General features: G+C 46.1%; 1 protein-coding gene across 2 annotated transcripts in view; it reads right to left on the bottom strand.

Moving 5' to 3' along the window:
• The window catches only part of OASL (2'-5'-oligoadenylate synthetase like), a 28,192-nt gene that overhangs the window by 8,490 nt on the left and 1,714 nt on the right, over window positions 1-17,988 (bottom strand). Inside the window, exons 1-4 of one of the 2 annotated variants that reach the window (XM_032603238.1) lie at window positions 12,066-15,938; window positions 11,818-11,981; window positions 6,264-6,546; window positions 4,672-4,847 (exon numbers count right to left, since the gene is read on the bottom strand). In XM_032603238.1, the coding sequence (XP_032459129.1) occupies window positions 4,672-4,847; window positions 6,264-6,489 (402 nt within the window). In that variant the 5' untranslated portion in view covers window positions 6,490-6,546; window positions 11,818-11,981; window positions 12,066-15,938. Of the gene's footprint in view, window positions 1-4,671; window positions 4,848-6,263; window positions 6,547-11,817; window positions 15,939-17,988 lie in introns of those variants that run through there. The other variant, XM_032603237.1, reaches the window with a different exon arrangement.

Below are 17,988 nucleotides of genomic sequence, written 5' to 3'. Positions count from 1 at the left end.
CTCTGTTTTTATTTCTGATTCTAGATTGTCTGATTCTTGGACAAGTCTGATTCTGGTTCTTGTACCTATTTGCATGGGGCCACTTACGTCCCCACTGATGACTACAATCGGTGACTCTGCTTTTATGGTTTGACCATCTGGTGGTCTCTGTCGGGAGACAGATGACAGGAAGTTATTCTCTGCTGAGTGGCAGTTGATGAGAGTTTGATTGTATTTTGTGTTTCTCTCTCTCTCTCTCTCTCTCTCTCTCTCTCTCTCTCTCTCTCTCTTTCTCTCTCGCTCTCGCTCTTGCTCTCGCTCTCTCTCTCGCTCTCTTTTGGTCTGTTTGTCTTGAGTATTCAGATATCTCCTGGGAGCCCTGTTATTGTTGTCTTGTATGCCATTATGAATTTAAATCACTCAAAAATTGGGGTGTAGGGGTGTGGTGTGTGCACGCACACACATATGATTCCTGGAAAACAGCCCTGTAAAATTAGGAGCTGATGGACTGTTAGATTTTATGCTGTGTTTATTTTGGACCCGTAATTAAAATAGTAAAATCACAGCTGCCAATTCTTTTTGTTTTTATGTATGTAAATGAAAAAAAAAAAGGATTTCATAAAAGAATGGTCTGATTACAATATAATCTATCTGCCAGCAAATCTCTTCCCCCCAACTCCACTATGGGAAATTTATGAAGTGTAATAAATTCGTGGATAAAGACTCATATGGCCACCAAAGGGGACTGAGTCAGAATTTCACCAGAATCTTTTATTTCAGAAGTAGGCAACTTCGTAAGAGCAGATTGCTTAACAAAATGAGAATTAATTACTCAGGTTAATGTTCTATTGATGACTATGTGAGAGAAAACAAAAAACCCTTTCTTTCTTACTATCCTACCCTCAATACACGGAAATACATGTGCAAACTAAGATACATTCTGTAAATGATATATTATTCCAATTGACACCTCAGAATTTTAAAAATCCCTATAAAAATTCCTATTATAGGCCTTCCCTGGTGGCGCAGTGGTTGGGAGTCTGCCTGCCGATGCAGGGGACACGGGTTCGTGCCCCGGTCCGGGAGGATCCCACATGCCGCAGAGTGGCTGGGTCCGTGAGCCACGGCCACTGAGCCTGCGCGTCCGGAGCCTGTGCTCCGTGGCAGGAGAGGCCGCGGCGGTTAGAGGCCCGCGTACCGCAAAAAAAAAAAAAAAAAAATTCCTTTTATAGATTATGAACTAACTAATCCTCAGGAAAACAAAGATAATTATTCTGTAAAATAATAGCATATGTAAATTGGCCTTGCTTATAAAACTATTCAGAATGATGGCTTAATATTCACAAAGTGTCTTTATTAAGTTCCTTTTCAGGAATATGTAGCGTTTACATACGTTCAAAAAATCTGTCCTTCTTCCCACCAGGATAGAATTAGATAAATCAAGAATAAATCAGAACTTTCCTGGTGGCTCAGTGGTTAAGAATCCGCCTGCCAATGTAGGGGACACGCGTAGGAGCCCTGGTCCAGGAAGATCCCACATGCCACATAGCAACTAAGCCTGTGCGCCACAACTACTGAGCCTGCGCCCTGGAGCCTGCGAGCCACAACTACTGAAGCCCGCGCGCCTAGAGTCCGTGCTCCACAATAAGAGAGGCCACCGCAATGAGAAGACCGCGCACCGCAACGAAGAGTAGCCCCAGCTCGCCGCAACTAGAGAAAGCCCACGGGTAGCAACGAAGACCCAACGCAGCCAAAAATAAATAAATAAATTTAGTTTTTTTAAAAAAAGAATAAATCAAATGTATAAGTAAACTTGTATTCATGTCAGAAATCTCATCCAATTAGGTATGATAATCCCACGGTTAAGAATCAGACACAGGGAATTCCCTGGTGGTCCAGTGGGTAGGACTCATCCTTTCACTGCAGGGGGCACGGTTCCATCCCTGTTAGGGGAACTAAGATCCCGCATGCCGCGTGGCACGGCCAAAAAGGAAAAAAAGGATCAGACAGAAAAGGACAAATATTGTATGACTCCACTTATAAGAGGTCCCTAGAGCGGTCAAGTTCATAGAGATAGAAAGTAGAATAGAGATTACAGGGCTGGAGGGAGGGTAGAATGGGAGGTTATTGTTTAATGGGTATAGTTTCTGTTTTAGATGATAAAAAAAAGTTCTGGAAATAATGGTGATATTTACACAACATTGTGAATGTAATTAATGCCACTGACTTGTACACTTAAAATGGCAAAAGACAAAAAACCCTCCAAAACAAAACAAAAAAACAACCAAACAAAACACTTATGTCAGAAGCTCAGCCAAAACACTGGGGAAAGCCCCATCTTTTTCCCAAAATGGAACTGAATTAAATACTTCAAAAGATAGAACATAAACATCCGCTTGTTGGTAAATTAAAACACAAAAGAAATCAAGGACAGCTCTTCACATGGGGAAATGATGCTCAAAAGTCCCTCTTGGAAACTGATACCGTTGCAAGGCTTATGAAAGCCCAGAATTATAGATAGTCAAAGTAACACTTTTTGGTTTGTCATGAGCATGCACAAACTTGGGCATCTCTGAGATCAGTGATATTCGTACAGTTAAGATTTGGTGAATAGAACCCAGAGAAGCTCACTTACATGTTCCTTGGTCCCTGACCCCAGTAGATGAGTTGGTAAGAATCATAAAATAATTTTGAACCATGAAAGTGAACAACAACTCCTGTGATGTTACGTTTCCAGACAAAAATGAACTATCAACCATTTTAGCATCACGGGATTCTAGTTTTGTTTAACATACAATATGAACTCTTTGTGTCCTTAAGTATTGATCAACAAACACATCTTGTAACACTTAGCTAAATAAAAGTTCTCAAATAAAAGAAAACATCAAATTAATAATACTGAATCAGGGACTTTCCTGGTGGCACAGTGGTTAAGAATCCGCCTGCCAATGCAGGGGACACGGGTTCGAGCCCTGGTCAGGGAAGATCCCACATGCCGCGGAGCAACTAAGCCCATGCGCCACAACTACTGAGCCTGCGCCCTGGAGCCTGCGAGCCACAACTACTGAAGCCCGTGCGCCTAGAGCCCGTGCTCTGCAACAAGAGAAGCCACTGCAATGAGAAGCCCGCGCACCGCGACGAAGAGTAGCCCCCGCTCGTCTGCAACTAGAGAAAGCCTGGGCGCAGCAACAAAAAACCAACACAGCCAAAAATAAATAAATAAATAAATAATAATACTGAATCAGAAAACTGTTTCAAAAAACCATATGCAGACAAATTCTTGTCTTAGAGGCAGAAACTTCTGGGGGTTTTTTGTTTGCTTGTTTGTTTGTTTTGGGGCACATGGGGATCTTGGTTCCCTGACTAGGAATCAAACCTGTGCCTCCTGCAGTGGAAGCATGGAGTCTTAACTACTGGACCGCCAGGGAAGTCCCTTAGTGGCAGAGACTTGAACAAAGAAAGGGCTATAGAAGTAAAGCTGATACGTTGTTCTGCGGACATTACAATAAATGTGCAAGTCATATACAGGAAGAAAACACTTTGTACACTTAGACAGACAGACAAACAAAGCAAACAGATCATTTTGTTGAGTTCTAGCTCTCCAAATCCACAAAACCTTGGATCAATTCCTCTTAAGTGACTGACTGACCAAAAAAACCAATTTCATTCTTGGCTTCGGTGATGCTAACATCTGAAGATACATCACAACCTTGGTAGAAGTGATAATCATGTAAGAAAATGACTGCTTTTCCACCATAAACATACCAACTATAAACTAACTTTGGTAATATTCTGAGTTTTATCTTTAAATACTTTTTTTTTTCTTTTTGGACTGGACTGGTCTTTCTAAAATCTGACCCTTACCTTTTTTTTAAAAAATAAGAAAGCATCTTTTTTCTTTCTTTCTCATTTTTTGTTTGTTTCTGAGTCTTCCTTTCATAAGTTCAGATGACATGCTCATCTGGGTAGTTTGAAATATACCTGGTACCATGCAGACATCATATGTGAAATCTAAAAAGTAGCTGCTGTGGATGTACTCACTCAGTAATGATCATGAGACTCAGGAACTCAATCATTTGGAGGGGGAATTGGTGCAGTGTGGAATTAAACGAATTTTTCCGCTTGTTAGTCCTTACTCAGCTGAGATTAATGTCCAGAGAGCCCAGAGAAGTTGGCCTTAGCCAGCACTGGACTTTAGCTGGACCATTACAAGCACTCGTTCTTCGAAATACAGTACGTTCCTTATTTCTCTCCTTCCTCCTCTGTTTCTTTCTCCTCCCCCTCCTCTCCTTCCTCCTTCTTCATCTGCATCTTCTGCCAGGTTCACATTTTAAAAGGTGAGCCTTGGGCTTCCCTGGTGGCGCAGTGGTTGAGAGTCCGCCTGCCGATTCAGGGGACACGGGTTCGTGCCCCGGTCCGGGAAGATCCCACATGCCGCGGAGCGGCTGGGCCCGTGAGCCATAGCCGCTGAGCCTGCGCGTCCGGAGCCTGTGCTCCGCAACGGGAGAGGCCACAGCAGTGAGAGGCCCGGTACCGCAAAAAAAAAAAAAAAAAAAAGGTGAGCCTTCTCTCGCACCCCACCTCCATTGCCTCTTGGTGCAGTTTCCCGAGATGACAGATATGGTTCCTGCCTTTTTCTTCCCCTCCCTCCTCCATCTTCCGCTCCTGCCCCCAGCCTGGCAGCCTCCTCACCTCCAGGTACCAGTGTTTTACCAGCCGCAGGAGGCTCTTCAGCTTGGCGGGCCGGTGTTTCACGAAGTTTCTCTGCAGCTCGCTGAAGGATGGGGAGAAATGTCCAGGGGAACCGCAGGCCTTAATCAGACTCACATAGACCTCTGGGGAGGGATGAGCGTTGGGAACAGAAGGCCCTGAAGAGAGAGGAGGCGAAGGGGAGAGAGTGAGGGCTCAGGAAGCCCCAGGTTGCTGACTACTCCATGGGGGAGAGACTGGTAATTATTGGAGTATCTCTCCAGGGAGACCTGGGACCACATAGCTTAAGAGACTAACAGTTTGCCTTCTTGGTTGTCCTTCTGGAGAATCAAAAGTGAGTTTTCCAGAAACAGACTCACAGGCATAGAGAACAGACTTATGGTTACCAAAGGGGGAGGGTGGGTGGGGGAGGGATGGATTGGGAGTTTGGGATCAGTAGATGCAAACTATTATACATAGGATGGAGAAACAACAAAGTCCTACTGTACAGCACAGGGAACTAGATTCAATATGCTGTGATAAAACATAATGGTGTATATTATGGATAACTGACTCACTTTGCTGTACAGCAGAAATTAACACAACATTGTAAATCAACTAGACTTCAATAAAATACATTTTTTTAAAGTGGGTTTTCTATTCCTCAGGCTACTCAAGGACTATTGTCCTCTCTTGATGTGCCCAACACCCTCAGTTTCCCTTAATGTCTGTTTTGGATCTCTCAGCGATTTATATGAAGCTTCCATCACTATAGGGAAGGACTAATTCCATATAAGAAAGCTGGGCTCAGAGAGCACGTTTGCTGAAGGGTGGGGCGTACATCACTAACACTAATGCCTCCCACTGTCTCTTTCTGGCTCAGATGGGATCCCAATTCTGACACTTTCCCCATGGAGCAACTCCCAGCAGCCACTCTAGTTAAGAGGAGCCAGTGCACCAGATGAAAGCTGGATCATCTGAGCTTGTAGCTGATACCGTTACCAGTGCCATCGGTGCTCCTGGGAAGCAGCTCTCAGCCAATGGCCAGCAGAAGCTGGTGGATGAAACACTCAACCACCCACTTGGGAGACGTGCTCTGCACTTTTCCCAGAGCTCTGCAGGGCACAAGCCCAGCTGCTCAGCACGGTGACTAGTTCAACCTGCATCTTGTCGTGCTCCCCGCCTTCCATCTCACTCCCCTGCTTCCCCACCAGCATCTCCTGGGACTGCTTATCCTCACATCCCTGTCTCAGGCTCTGCTTCCGGGAAAGCACAGACAATGACAGGCCCCTGCCCCTGGGGTAAATGTTTCAGAAGCTCCCAGGGCTGCTCTTACTCCTTCCCCTCCATGGCTCTCACTTCCTCTCCAATCATATATTTATCTGCGTGATTCTTTGATAAATCTGTTTCCTAAGTTGAGCCACAGGACAGCCAGAGTTGAGTCAGTCCCAGGCACTGTGGTCACCCAGCACCCAGCACAGGACGTGGGTTGAATGGGTGAATACAGGTGTCTGCACGTGGTCACGAAGGAGAGGTGAGGAAGCTGCGGGTCCCCGGGGAGGGTGGTCGTGTGAGTCTGGTGGGCTTCCGCTTACCAAGGACCATGTAGGCCGGCACGATGGTGACAGTGATGGGCTCCGCAGTCTCCCAGGACTGGATGGTGAAGGCGACAGCAGAGTGGACTCCCTGGACCAGCCTCAGGTCCTGGAGCTGGAGGCTCAGGAGGTCCTGGCAATACCTGAGCTTTTTACATAGCAGGCTCAGAATGTCGTTGTGGTGCCTGGCCTCCTCCTGGAAGCTGTGGAAACCACTCAGGAGCATCACCAGCTCCACCTCTGAGCTGTCCCTGAGCACTGTGCCGTTCCCGAAGGAGCCCACCTGCAGAACACAAGAGTCCCGTCACCCCGAGGCCACTGCCTGGACCAGGCAATCCCTGATGCTCTTTTCACGGATGATCGCCACCGCCCTGAGGGATGGGCGGGGAGTATTTCCTTTTTTAAAAATTATTTATTTATTTATTTTGGGCTGCATTGGGTCTTCTTTGCTGCGTGCGCGGGCTTTCTCTAGCTGTGGTGAGCGGGGGCTACTCTTCATTGCGGTGCACGGGCTTCTCATTGCGGTGGCTTCTCTTGTTGCGGAGCACGGGCTCTAGGCGTGCTGGTTTCAGTAGTTGTGGCACGCAGGCTCAGTAGTTGTGGCTCGGTGCCTCTAGAGCGCAGGCTCAGTAGCTGTGGCGCACGGGCTTAGTTGCTCCGCAGCATGTGGGATCTTCCCTGACCAGAGATCGAACCCGTGTCCCCTGCATTGGCAGGCAGATTCTTAACTACTGTGCCACCAGGGAAGTCCGGGTGGGGAGTATTAACATCCCTTCTTTACAGGAGACAAAGCGGGGATGTGGAGAGGCAAGCCTCTCGTCCAGGGTCACACAGTGGGTGCTTCCAACCAGGCAGCCAGACTCCACAGCCCACGCTTCTTATTTACTCCACTGCCTCGCTTCCAAGACTCAGCCTTATCTGCAGAGTGATCCCCACTCCAAGGGAACAGTCATCCTCCACAGGGTGGTGGTTGGAGGATTCTGGCGGGGGCGGATGTCTGAATAATTTCATGACATTAAAAAGGGGGGCACAGGGACTCCGCCCCCCCCAATGCAGGGTGCCCAGGTTTGATCCCTGGTTGGGGAACTAGATCCTGCGTGCATGCCGCAGCTAAGAAGTCTGCATGCCAAATAAGATCCCGCCTGCGGCAACTCAGACCTGGCACAGCCTAAATTAATAAATAAATGAATAAATATCTAAAAAATAAAATAAAATAAAAATAAAAAGGGGGGAACAGGATTGCCTGGTGGATGAGAACCGCGGGCTGGGGAACGGGGCCGCCTGACCTTGACCTCGCCCCGTGCCCCTGTTTCTCAGTTGCATCATCCTCTGAACGCTGCTCATCTGGAACCTCAGAGTAATGACGGCACGTGAGTCACCGGCTGATTGGGAGGATTCGACAAGACAATGTGTGCCAAGGGCTTGCCGTGGTGCCTGGCACACAGGAAGTCAGCAATATATCTCTCTCCCTTCTCCTGCTCTACTCGACTTAGATCATCTCTTCTGCTGCCTGGAGTTCAGCTTCCCCATCTGAATTGAAGGAGCCTGAGCTGGATGATTCTGAAAGGGTCTTTTTGATGTTCTGAGATCCTAAACTTGCTCTCCAGCGCTGTGGCCTCCGGTATACAAAGTCTCCCAACTCTCTGGCCTTCTCTCTTTCTCACTCCAGGTCGGGAGGTGGAATTGCCAGGGATGCCTCAGACCTCAGGTCGGCTACCTCTGGTGGTGGGTGGAGTCAAGGAACATTGATGATGACCCAGCTGCCGCCAGTTGAGCCCTCGCTGTGCCTGGCACCACTGAAAGCCCTTTATACACACAATGTCTTTTAATCCTCACCCCCATTAACTGAGGTGGGGGGACTAGTATAATTATCCCCATTGTACACATGAGAAAAGGAAGGCAGTTGGGGGTTAATCAACTTGCCATGGGCTCACAGCCAGGACTGATAGTCACAGTCAGATAGAGGGTCAGAACACCAGGTGTGGTGGTTCTACCTCTTTCTTCCCTGTGACCCAAGTCTACGTGGCAGGCCCTGCTTCTGTGCAGGAGTCCGCCATCTTTTGTTTCCTCTTCCTTTCCCATTTTCTTTCTCCACCTGCGTTCGGACTCAGCATTTCTGCCCTGTGTGAGAGGGCTGGGAATGGCACTCTGGGTGCGGATGAAGAGCACATCCCGCTGAAGGCTGTGCCTGTGCTGCCCTTCCCACCTTTTCCAGTGGTAAGATACAGGCAGAGAGGGAAGAGCGTTCTAGAACAGGCTTCATGACTTGCTTCAGTCCAAACCTATTCAAACCCAAGGACAAGCATTCACTCTTATGGACCAGCACAGCTCACCAGATTTTCAGGGGTGGGGGGAGGGTTTAAAGCCCAAATAAAGTGTTAATTTCTCGTTGGCCAGGGGGCACAAGCCGCCCACACAGGGTGGGCAGGTAGCTCCCTCAGCATCCAAACTCCCTCTGTGGGGAAATGAAACCCACGGGGTCATTTGGAGGAAAGGTGCAGTTTCAATACACCCATACAAAGGGAGTAGAATCATAAGATTTATTACTTTCAAAAATAGATAACTGGGCTTCCCTGGTGGCGCAGTGGTTGAGAGTCCGCCTTCTGATGCAGGCGACACGGGTTCGTCCCCCGGTCCGGGAAGATCCTACGTGCCGCGGAGCGGCTGGGCCCATGAGCCATGGCCGCTGAGCCTGCACGTCCAGAGCCTGTGCTCCGCAACGGGAGAGGCCACAACAGTGACAGGCTCGCATACCACAAAAAAAAAAAAAAAGGAGAGAGAGATAACTGATGAGAACCTACTATATAGCACAGGGAACTCTACTCAATGCTCTGTGGTGACCTAAATGAGAAAGAAATCTAAAAAGGAGGGGTATATGTATACGTATAGCTGATTCACTTTGCTGTACAGCAGAGACTAACACAACATTGTAAAGCAGCTATACTCCAACCAAAATTAATTAAAAAAAATTTTTTTAATGATTTATTACTTACAGATCCCAGAAGCAAGGGGACACAGTGAGCCGGGGGAAGGGCAGTCTTCCACCCCAGGTCACAAGCCAGCAGGAGATAGAGCAGGGTAGCAAGCACCTAGTACTTACAAGGTGATTGGGGCAGAGGTTACTAACTTTTCACAGGCTTAACTCTAAGTGGTTTTTTTTAAACACCTTTATTGGAGTATAATTGCTTTACAATGGTGTGTTTCTGCTTTATAACAAAGTGAATCAGTTATACATATACATATGTTCCCATATCTCTTCCCTCTTGCATCTCCCTCCCTCCCACCCTCCCTATCCCACCCCTCTAGGTGGTCACAAAGCACCGAGCTGATCTCTCTGTGCTATGCGGCTGCTTCCCACTAGCTATCTATTTTACGTTTGGTAGTGTATATATCCCACTAGCTATCTATTTTACGTTTGGTAGTGTATATATGTCCATGCCACTCTCTCACTTTGTCACAGCTTACCCTTCCCCATCCCCATATCCTCAAGTCCATTCTCTAGTAGGTCTGTGTCTTTATTCCCATCTTACCCCTACGTTCTTCATGACCTCCTTTTTTTTTTATTTCTTAGATTCCATATATATGTGTTAGCATATGGTATTTGTGTTTCTCTTTTTGACTTACTTTACTCCGTATGACAGACTCTAGGTCCATCCACCTCGCTACAAATAACTCAATTTCGTTTCTTTTTATGGCTGAGTAATATTCCATTGTATATATGTGCCACATCTTCTTTATCCATTCACCTGTTGATGGACACTTAGGTTGCTTCCATGTCCTGGCTATTGTAAATAGAGCTGCAATGAACATTTTGGTACATTACTCATTTTGAATTATGGTTTTCTCAGGGTATATGCCCAGTAGTGGGATTGCTGGGTCGTATGGTAATTCTATCTGTAGTTTTTTAAGGAACCTCCATACTGTTCTCCATAGTGGCTGTATCAATTTACATTAAAAAAAAATTTTTTTAAACCCTCTTAGCTCTACATTTAAAAAAAGTTTTATTTATTTATGTTTTTTGGCCACACAGTGCGGCATGCAGAACTTCCCTGACCAGGGATCGAAACTGTGCCTGCTGCAGTGGAAGCTCAGAGTCTTAACCACTGGACCACCAGGGAAGCCCACTCAGTGGTTATATTAAAAGGTTCCACCAGGGAAGGCAAAGCAGGAACCTGTGGGGATACCCTAAACCTATCTAAAAGTCCAGACTCTGAACATTTGGTGTTAGTAGGGTCACCATACTGTAAAATGCCTAGGCAGCCACTCAGAAAAACAAAATCGTTTTCCTCAAAAGTTGTTTTCCTCATCACACCTTTCTAGTTTTGACCTTCTTGCATTATTATCCTAGCTAGGACAGGAGGTGACATGATGCAGCTGCAGGAAGGGCTTGGGGAAAAAAAGCTCAGTGAGGGCAGCCTGGAGTGGAGTAAGATAGATCCTGGTTGAAATCCCAGCTTCACTACTAGCTGTGCGACCTTGGGCAAGTACCTCACCTCTCTGAGCTTCCATTAAAAAAAATTTCCATTATCAGAAACTTTAAACAGAAAAATAGAAAGAGCATACAATGAACACTTATACATCCACCCAGATTCAACGAGTCTAAACTCTGCCGTATTTGCTTCAACTAAGCCACTTTAAAGTAAATTACAGACGCTAAGGACCATCGTCCCTAAGTACTTTAGCATTTGTGTCCAACAAAAGAGAACATTTTTTCCCATAACCACAAAACTATTTTGCCTCAAAGAAAAACAGTTCCCTGGGACTTCCCTGGTGGTCCGGTGGTAAAGAATCAACTTTCCAATGCAGGGAACTCGGGTTCAATCCCTGGTCAGGGAACGAAGATCCTTCATGCTGCAGGGCAACTAAGCCCGCGTGCCACACTACTGAGCTCCCACGCCTCAATGAGAGAGCCCGTGTGCCGCAAACTACAAAGCCCACACACCCTGGAGCCCACGCGCCACAACTAGAAAGAGAAAACCCGCACGCCACAACTAGAGAGAAGCCCGAGCCCGCACACTGCAACAAAAGATCCCGCATTGCCACAACTAAGACCTGACGCAGCCAAGAAAATAAATAAATAAAATAAATAAATATTTTTTAAAAATTCTCTTATATATATTATTTAACATTCTGGCCATATTGAAATTTCCCCAATTGTTCCCAAATTATATTTTACAGATGGTCCATTCACACCAAGATCCAATCAGAGACCTTGCATTGCATTTGGTCATTATGGATCTTAAACCACTGAGTTTCCATTCTGCTCATCTGTAAAATGGGAAAAGAATAGTACATACCTCACAGGGTACACAAATTAGACATAATACATGTTAAGGGGTTAGGCTAGTGCATCCAAAATGTACACTATTATTATTAGCTTCCTTACTGGACTTGCTCTGCTCAAGGCAGCAGTGCATTGGGATGGAGTGTCTTGAGATGTCAGTAGCATGGGCTAGAGATAATGAGGCAACAGGTCCTAGCATCCTCAGGGATGTAGACCCACAAGCTGCATTTTGCCCAGCCCTGGCCTGGGGATGGAGGGAACCAGTCTCACCTTGACCACCTTCAGCACCCCCAATTCCTGGTCCAGCCCATGCTCCCCTTGGAAGCTCTGCTCCCTCAGGAACTGCTCCACGGTCTGCACAGTCTCCAGCACCTCTTTTTTCCACTTCTGGCTGGGATGCAGGCAGTCAGCCACGAAGGAGTTCAGCCTGGAAGCTGGGGTGACAAACAGCTCCGGGGGCACTGCCATCTCTGTCTTGAGAGTACCACTGGTGGCTAGATATATACCCACACACCTACCCAGCTCCTGGCACACACACTCTTCTTTAAGGGGACTCCTCCTCAGCTGACCTCCAGCACCCTGTGGAATAAAGGACCAGAGTGGAGAGGAAACAAGGGTGTCTGGCTGACCAGGGGATCCTCTTCCTGGAGGCCGTTCACTGCAGCTGGGGTACTGAGGGACACTGGGTGAAACCACCCTCACAGGCGGGGCTTTTAGTCACCCTTTCTGCTGTAGGTTTCGTTTCTCACCTCTTAGTTTCCCTTTTACAACTTGGAAACTGAAACTGGCTTGAGGATGGCCCTGGGAAAGGCAACTCCCCCAGGAGATGGGAGTTGGATGGTATCCACCAATCCCATCCCCACAACCTTGTCACCCGAAACAGGCTCAGCAAGAGTAGTTACTCACTCGAGGTTGGGCTGAACAGTGGGAATTCTAGGGTTCCGCAGAACAAACTCTGGAATTCCAGTCTGCCCTTTGCCAGACTCGTAACCTCTCTGACCCTCACAGAAATAACCCTTAAAATGGGTTTAAGAATACTACCTACCCCATAGGTTGTGTGGATTAAGCGTGAGAACATTTAGCAGAGAAAACATTCAGTAAATGCAAGTATTGTTATTCCTTCACTGTACATCTAGTGAGTGCTGGCTGGGTGCCAGACATTGTGCTAAGAAGACAAGGTAAGATGTGGTTCCTGCCCCAGGGGCTCCCAGAGCAGTGGGGGAGACAGAGGAGACACAGAGAGTCCAGTGTCCTGTGTACTAGGAGAAAAGAGGGCACAGAAACCTGGTGGAAATTCAGGCAGAAGAGTTTCTTTGGGGTCACCTGTGGTGTCAGTGAACACCTGCTTGAGATGACTCTTAAAAGACTGGGAATGTGGCCAGGGGACAAAGGGCACAAGACAGGATAAGGCTGAGAAGTGTGAATCATCCTGGTATGTGCCAGGACTCGGCTGTCAGGTCCACCTCGGCTGTCAGGAGAGGTGAGAGCTGTGCCTGGACAGGTGGGCAGGGATTGAAACTCGGAATGCCATTCATTCAACAAACATTTGTTGAGTGCCCACTATGTGCCACGCAGGTGTCCTGGGGATACAGCAGTGAATAGGCAAAATCCTCGGACTGCAGAGGGCTTACACTCTAATGGTGGAGACAGATAATAAACAGGATAAATAAGTAACATTATAATAATTAAGACGGTGATAAGTGCTAATCAGGAAAATAAAGCAGGGAAAGAGGTTAAAAGGTACTGACTACGTGTGGGGGATGAGAAGTGGCAACGTTTAGGGGTTCAGTCTCAAAAAAGGTGGTTAGGGAAGGTCTGAAAAGGAGACATTTGAGCAAAGACATGAAGAAGGCAAAGAGTGAGCTGTATGTATGTCAGAGGGAAGAATGAGAGAAGGTAGGACTTCCCTGGTGGTCCAGTGGGTGAGGCTCCACTCTCCCAATGCAGGGGGTCCAGGTTCGATCCCTGATCGGGGAACTAGATCCCACATGCATGCCACAACTAAGAGTCTGTATGCGGCAACTAAGAAGTTCACACGCCCCAATGAAAGATCCTGTGTGCCGCAACTAAGACCTGGCTCAGCCAAAAATAAAAAAACATTTTAAAAAATTAAAAAAATAAAAATAAATTAAAAAGGAATGGGAGAAGGAACAGCAAGTGCAAAGGCCCTGTGGTGGCAGTATGCCTGGTGGGATTGAGGAATAGCAGTGTGACTGGAATGGAATGATCAAGGGGGGAGAGTGGGAGGGGATGAGGTTTGAGTACAAGGGTAGGGGGTAAATTGTGTAGGATCTTGAAGACCACTAAGACTTTGGCTTTTACTCTGATTGAAATGGGGAGCCACTGGGGAGTTCCAAGCAGAAGAGGGACATGGATGGACTTTCATTTTAAGAGTATCACACTGGCTGTTCATGGGAAGATTGGATTAAAAGCAGAGGGTGGGGAGTGGAGGTGAGAGCAGAAGCAGGAATTCAGTTCAGAAGCTACTACAACAGTCCAGGCAACAGATGTGGCGCCTTGGATCAGAATGGTAGCAGTGAAAGGTAGGGAGAAGTGGTATGATTCAACTTTCTTATTATGGAAAATTTCAAACATGAACAAAAGTAGAATAATACAATGAACCTCCATGTACCATCCCCCATCTTCAACAATTATCAACCTGTAGACAGTTTTTTAAATGTTTATTCAGGTCTTCTGCCCATTTTTATTTTTATTGGCCGCCCAGCACGCGGGATCTTAGTTCCCCAACCAGGGATTGAACCCATGCCCCCTGCAGTAGAAGCACAGAGTCCTAACCACTGGACCACCAGGGAAGTCCTGACCTACAGACAATCTTGTTTCAATGATATCTCCATCCACATCTCCCCTCCTGTATTATTTGGAAGTGAATCCCAGACATCATATCATTTCACCGGCTATATTTTGAGTATAAACAGGTCTTGCTAATGGATAGAGTGTGATGTGAGAGAACAGTTAGAGTCAAGGACCACTCTAAGGTTTTTGGCCTTAGCAACTAGAAGGATGGAATTGTCCTTAACTGAGAAGGGGAAGACTGGGCCAGGGCACAGTGTAGCATGAAGGTCGGGAGCTCAGCTTTGGAAGCAAACTTGAGTGTCTAGTGAGATCCAAGTTGGCTAGGGGGTTGCATATTTGAGTCTGGATTTCAGGGACGAAGTCTGGGGGTGAGATACAAATGACCAGCATAGACATATTTAAAGCCATGAGGCTGGATGAGATCACCAAGGGAGTGAGTATAGAGCAAGACAAGAAAAGGACCAACGACTGGGCCCTGAAACACTTAATAGTATTAAGTGATTGGGGAGAGGCAAGCATCTGGCAAACAAGACTGAGAAGGAGTAGCCAGGGAGGTGGAAGAAAAATCAGGCGTGTGTTTTGATAGCCAAGTGGAAACATTGTTCTAGGAAAGAGAAAGTGATCCACTGGGTCACATATCAGGTGAATCTGCGCTGACTTTGTCCTGAGGGCAGGTGGCAAATCAGAGGAGCGACCAGAGGTGAAATGACCATTCTGGAAAGACTGGTCTGGCTGCTTCTGTGGGGAGGATGGATTGCAGGGGGCAGGGGTAGATATGTAGGGAGAGGTGTCAGGACACTGTACAGTGATCCAGGTGAGAGGGAAGGTGACCCGGACTGAGCTGGAGAAGGGATGGGATTCTAGGTCTACCTTGGGGGAAGGGTGAACAGGAGTTGGTGACTATAGGTATGAGGTGAGGGAAAAGACAGGATGGCTATCAGCTCTCCAGCTTGGGTACCTGGGTAATGGATGGAGGGTACTATTAACAAAGGGAGGAAGATACAAGGAGGAGTGGGAAGTGGGGAGGTCTAGAAGGGTAGCTGCTTAAGCCAGAGAGCTTAAAAAAGTTGTCCACATTGCCTAATGCGTCCGATAAGTTCAGGAATATAGGTCTGAGAGGCACTCAAGAGGCTACTGGTGATCATTGCGGGTGAAATGTAAGGGACAGCTGGGAGCAGAAGCCAGATCTTAGGTGCGGGGTTGAAGAGTAAGTTGGGTGAGGAGGATGGAGACCAGGAGTGTAGATAACACTTACAAGAACTTTGTCGTGAAAGGGAGGAGAGAGACCAGGTGTTAGCTGAGGAAGTGGTGGGGTGGAGGGTGTTTGTTGTCTTAAATATCATTTGGGGGAAAAAAAAACACCCCTCAATCATGACACGTTTCAACTTAAACTTTCCAACTGGCTAACCCCAAACGGAAAGAATCATATTTTTAATTACATAAATTCTAAAAGTCTCCATATTTTCAAAGTTTGGTAGTGCCTGGTCCTTAAACAGTCCTATATTATAACAGTTTAAAGAGCAGTGGCAATTTCGCAAACCAAAGTCAAGAATAAAGTGAGATTCCAAACATTTGTCCTATGTTTATAATGACAGATAATGAGCTTCAAGGCAATATAAAAGTTATTCAGGGCTTCCCTGGTGGCGCAGTGGTTGAGAGTCCGCCTGCCGACGCAGGGGACACGGGTTCGTGCCCCAGTCCGGGAAGATCCCACATGCCGCGGAGCGGCTAGGCCCGCGAGCCATGGCCGCTGAGCCTGCGCGTCCGGAGCCTGTGCTCCGCAACGGGAGAGGCCACAACAGTGAGAGGTCCGCGTACCACAAAAAAAATAAAATAAATAAATAAATAAATAAACTACTGAAAGAAAAGAACTATCAACTCAGAATACTGATGTAGCCAAGATACCCTTAAAGATTGAAGGCAAAACAAAAATGAAAATAAAACAAAGGCTGATGAAGATGAAAGAAGACAAAAGAGTTAATTATCAGGTAGCTAGATATAAAATGATGGGAAAAGAACTTCTTCAGGCTGAAGTGAAATGACACAAGAGTTCCTAAAGTTGGAACATCTTCAGGAAGAAAGAAAGAGGCACAGAAGGGGTAGCATCTGGATAAATGAGATAGCTTAGTTTTCTCCTCTTAAATTCTTTTACTATAAGTATGAATTTTGAAGGAAAAAATTATACCATAATCTCAGAAGGTGAAGTTCAATTCATGCTGAGGTATTAATATGACAACTATAACATAAAGAACAAAGGGTAAGGAAATCTATATTGCTGTAAGAATTCTGTAATACATTTTACATTCGTCAAAGCAAAAATTGCACCCAAGGACTTCCCTGGTGGCTCAGTGGTTAAGAATCTGCCTGCTAGTGCAGGGGACACGGGTTCAAGCCCTGGTCCGGGAAGATCCCACATGCCGCAGAGCAACTAAGCCTGTGCGCCACAACTACAGAGCCCGCATCTCCCAACTGCTGAAGTCCACATCCCTAGAAGCCTGTGCTCTGCAAGGATAGAAGCCACTGTGGTGAGAAGCCTGCGTACTGCAAGGAAGAGTAGCCCCTGCTCTCCACAACTAGAGAAAGCCCAGGCACAGCAATGAAGACTCAGTGCAGCCAAAAATAAATAAGTTAATTAATTAATCTAAAAAATTGCACCCAAAAAAGTTAAATAGGGAAGGAAGATGATATTGAAGACTACAGTAATAAGGGAGAAAGGTCAGGACGCAGTCTGGGCTCAGCTTCACTGAAACAAAAGGCAGGAGAGTTTCTCAGTGCTGAGGTGGGGTTGATCTATGGGGTGCTTCCAGAGCATTGAGTTATTCCTGAGTTTGCAATTGTTTTTCTCTGTGATTAGGACATCTCTGTGTGCTATTTTGTACCCATCAAAGTTAGGCTCCTACTCTCCAACAGAGACTGGGAAATATATATGGTAGAATGAATGTAAAAGTCAAATGTAACCACTGTTTCTCAATAAAATGTTGGCATTTTATGTGTTTTGTACTTACTTTCTTTTGTTCATTTGAAGTTTGGAAATGTTTGAAGATACACAAGAATAATGATAAGTGTGGGCTTTACTTCTCAGGAAATCACAAATAATTCATATATAATCTTAATATTTCCCCTTCTCATTGTTGTACCACAACTCATATCAGTTTCCTTCATTTTATTCTTTGTATGAAGTACAGTCAAGTTTGCTTGCTACAGTTTCATGATTTTTTAAAACTCTGCACTTGTTTATTATTGCAATTTTTAAAAGTCCATCCCACGGTAAAATCTCTAGGTACAAAGAAACCCCACATGTGTTTTAAAGATAAACTTGTCTTTAGCAAAAAATAATCAGATTTTTTAAAATGAGGATCAGAGGAGACAATAAATAGAAACTAATTGGCCAAAACGGGTACTTTCTAAAACAGAAAACCTTGGCATTTATATATTCTGAAAGTGTTGACTTGAAACAAATAGACTACCCCCAAGCGGCAAGGGAAGGAGAATGCTTTTATAGAGGGGACAAAGAAGTTGGGAGGGCTCTAGTCAAGAGTTCACGGCTTTTCACTGGCTGAGTCTTGCCAGGAAGGAAGAGGAGTCTTTCTTCTTCCTATTGGGCTCTGCTATGGTCACAGGGCAAGA

The sequence above is a fragment of the Phocoena sinus genome, chromosome 14 (genome assembly GCF_008692025.1).
Source record: "Phocoena sinus isolate mPhoSin1 chromosome 14, mPhoSin1.pri, whole genome shotgun sequence".
Classification (NCBI taxonomy): Eukaryota; Metazoa; Chordata; class Mammalia; order Artiodactyla; family Phocoenidae; genus Phocoena; species Phocoena sinus.
The sequence above is the reverse complement of the archived record's forward strand: the minus strand, read 5'-3'. Positions and strand labels throughout refer to the sequence as shown.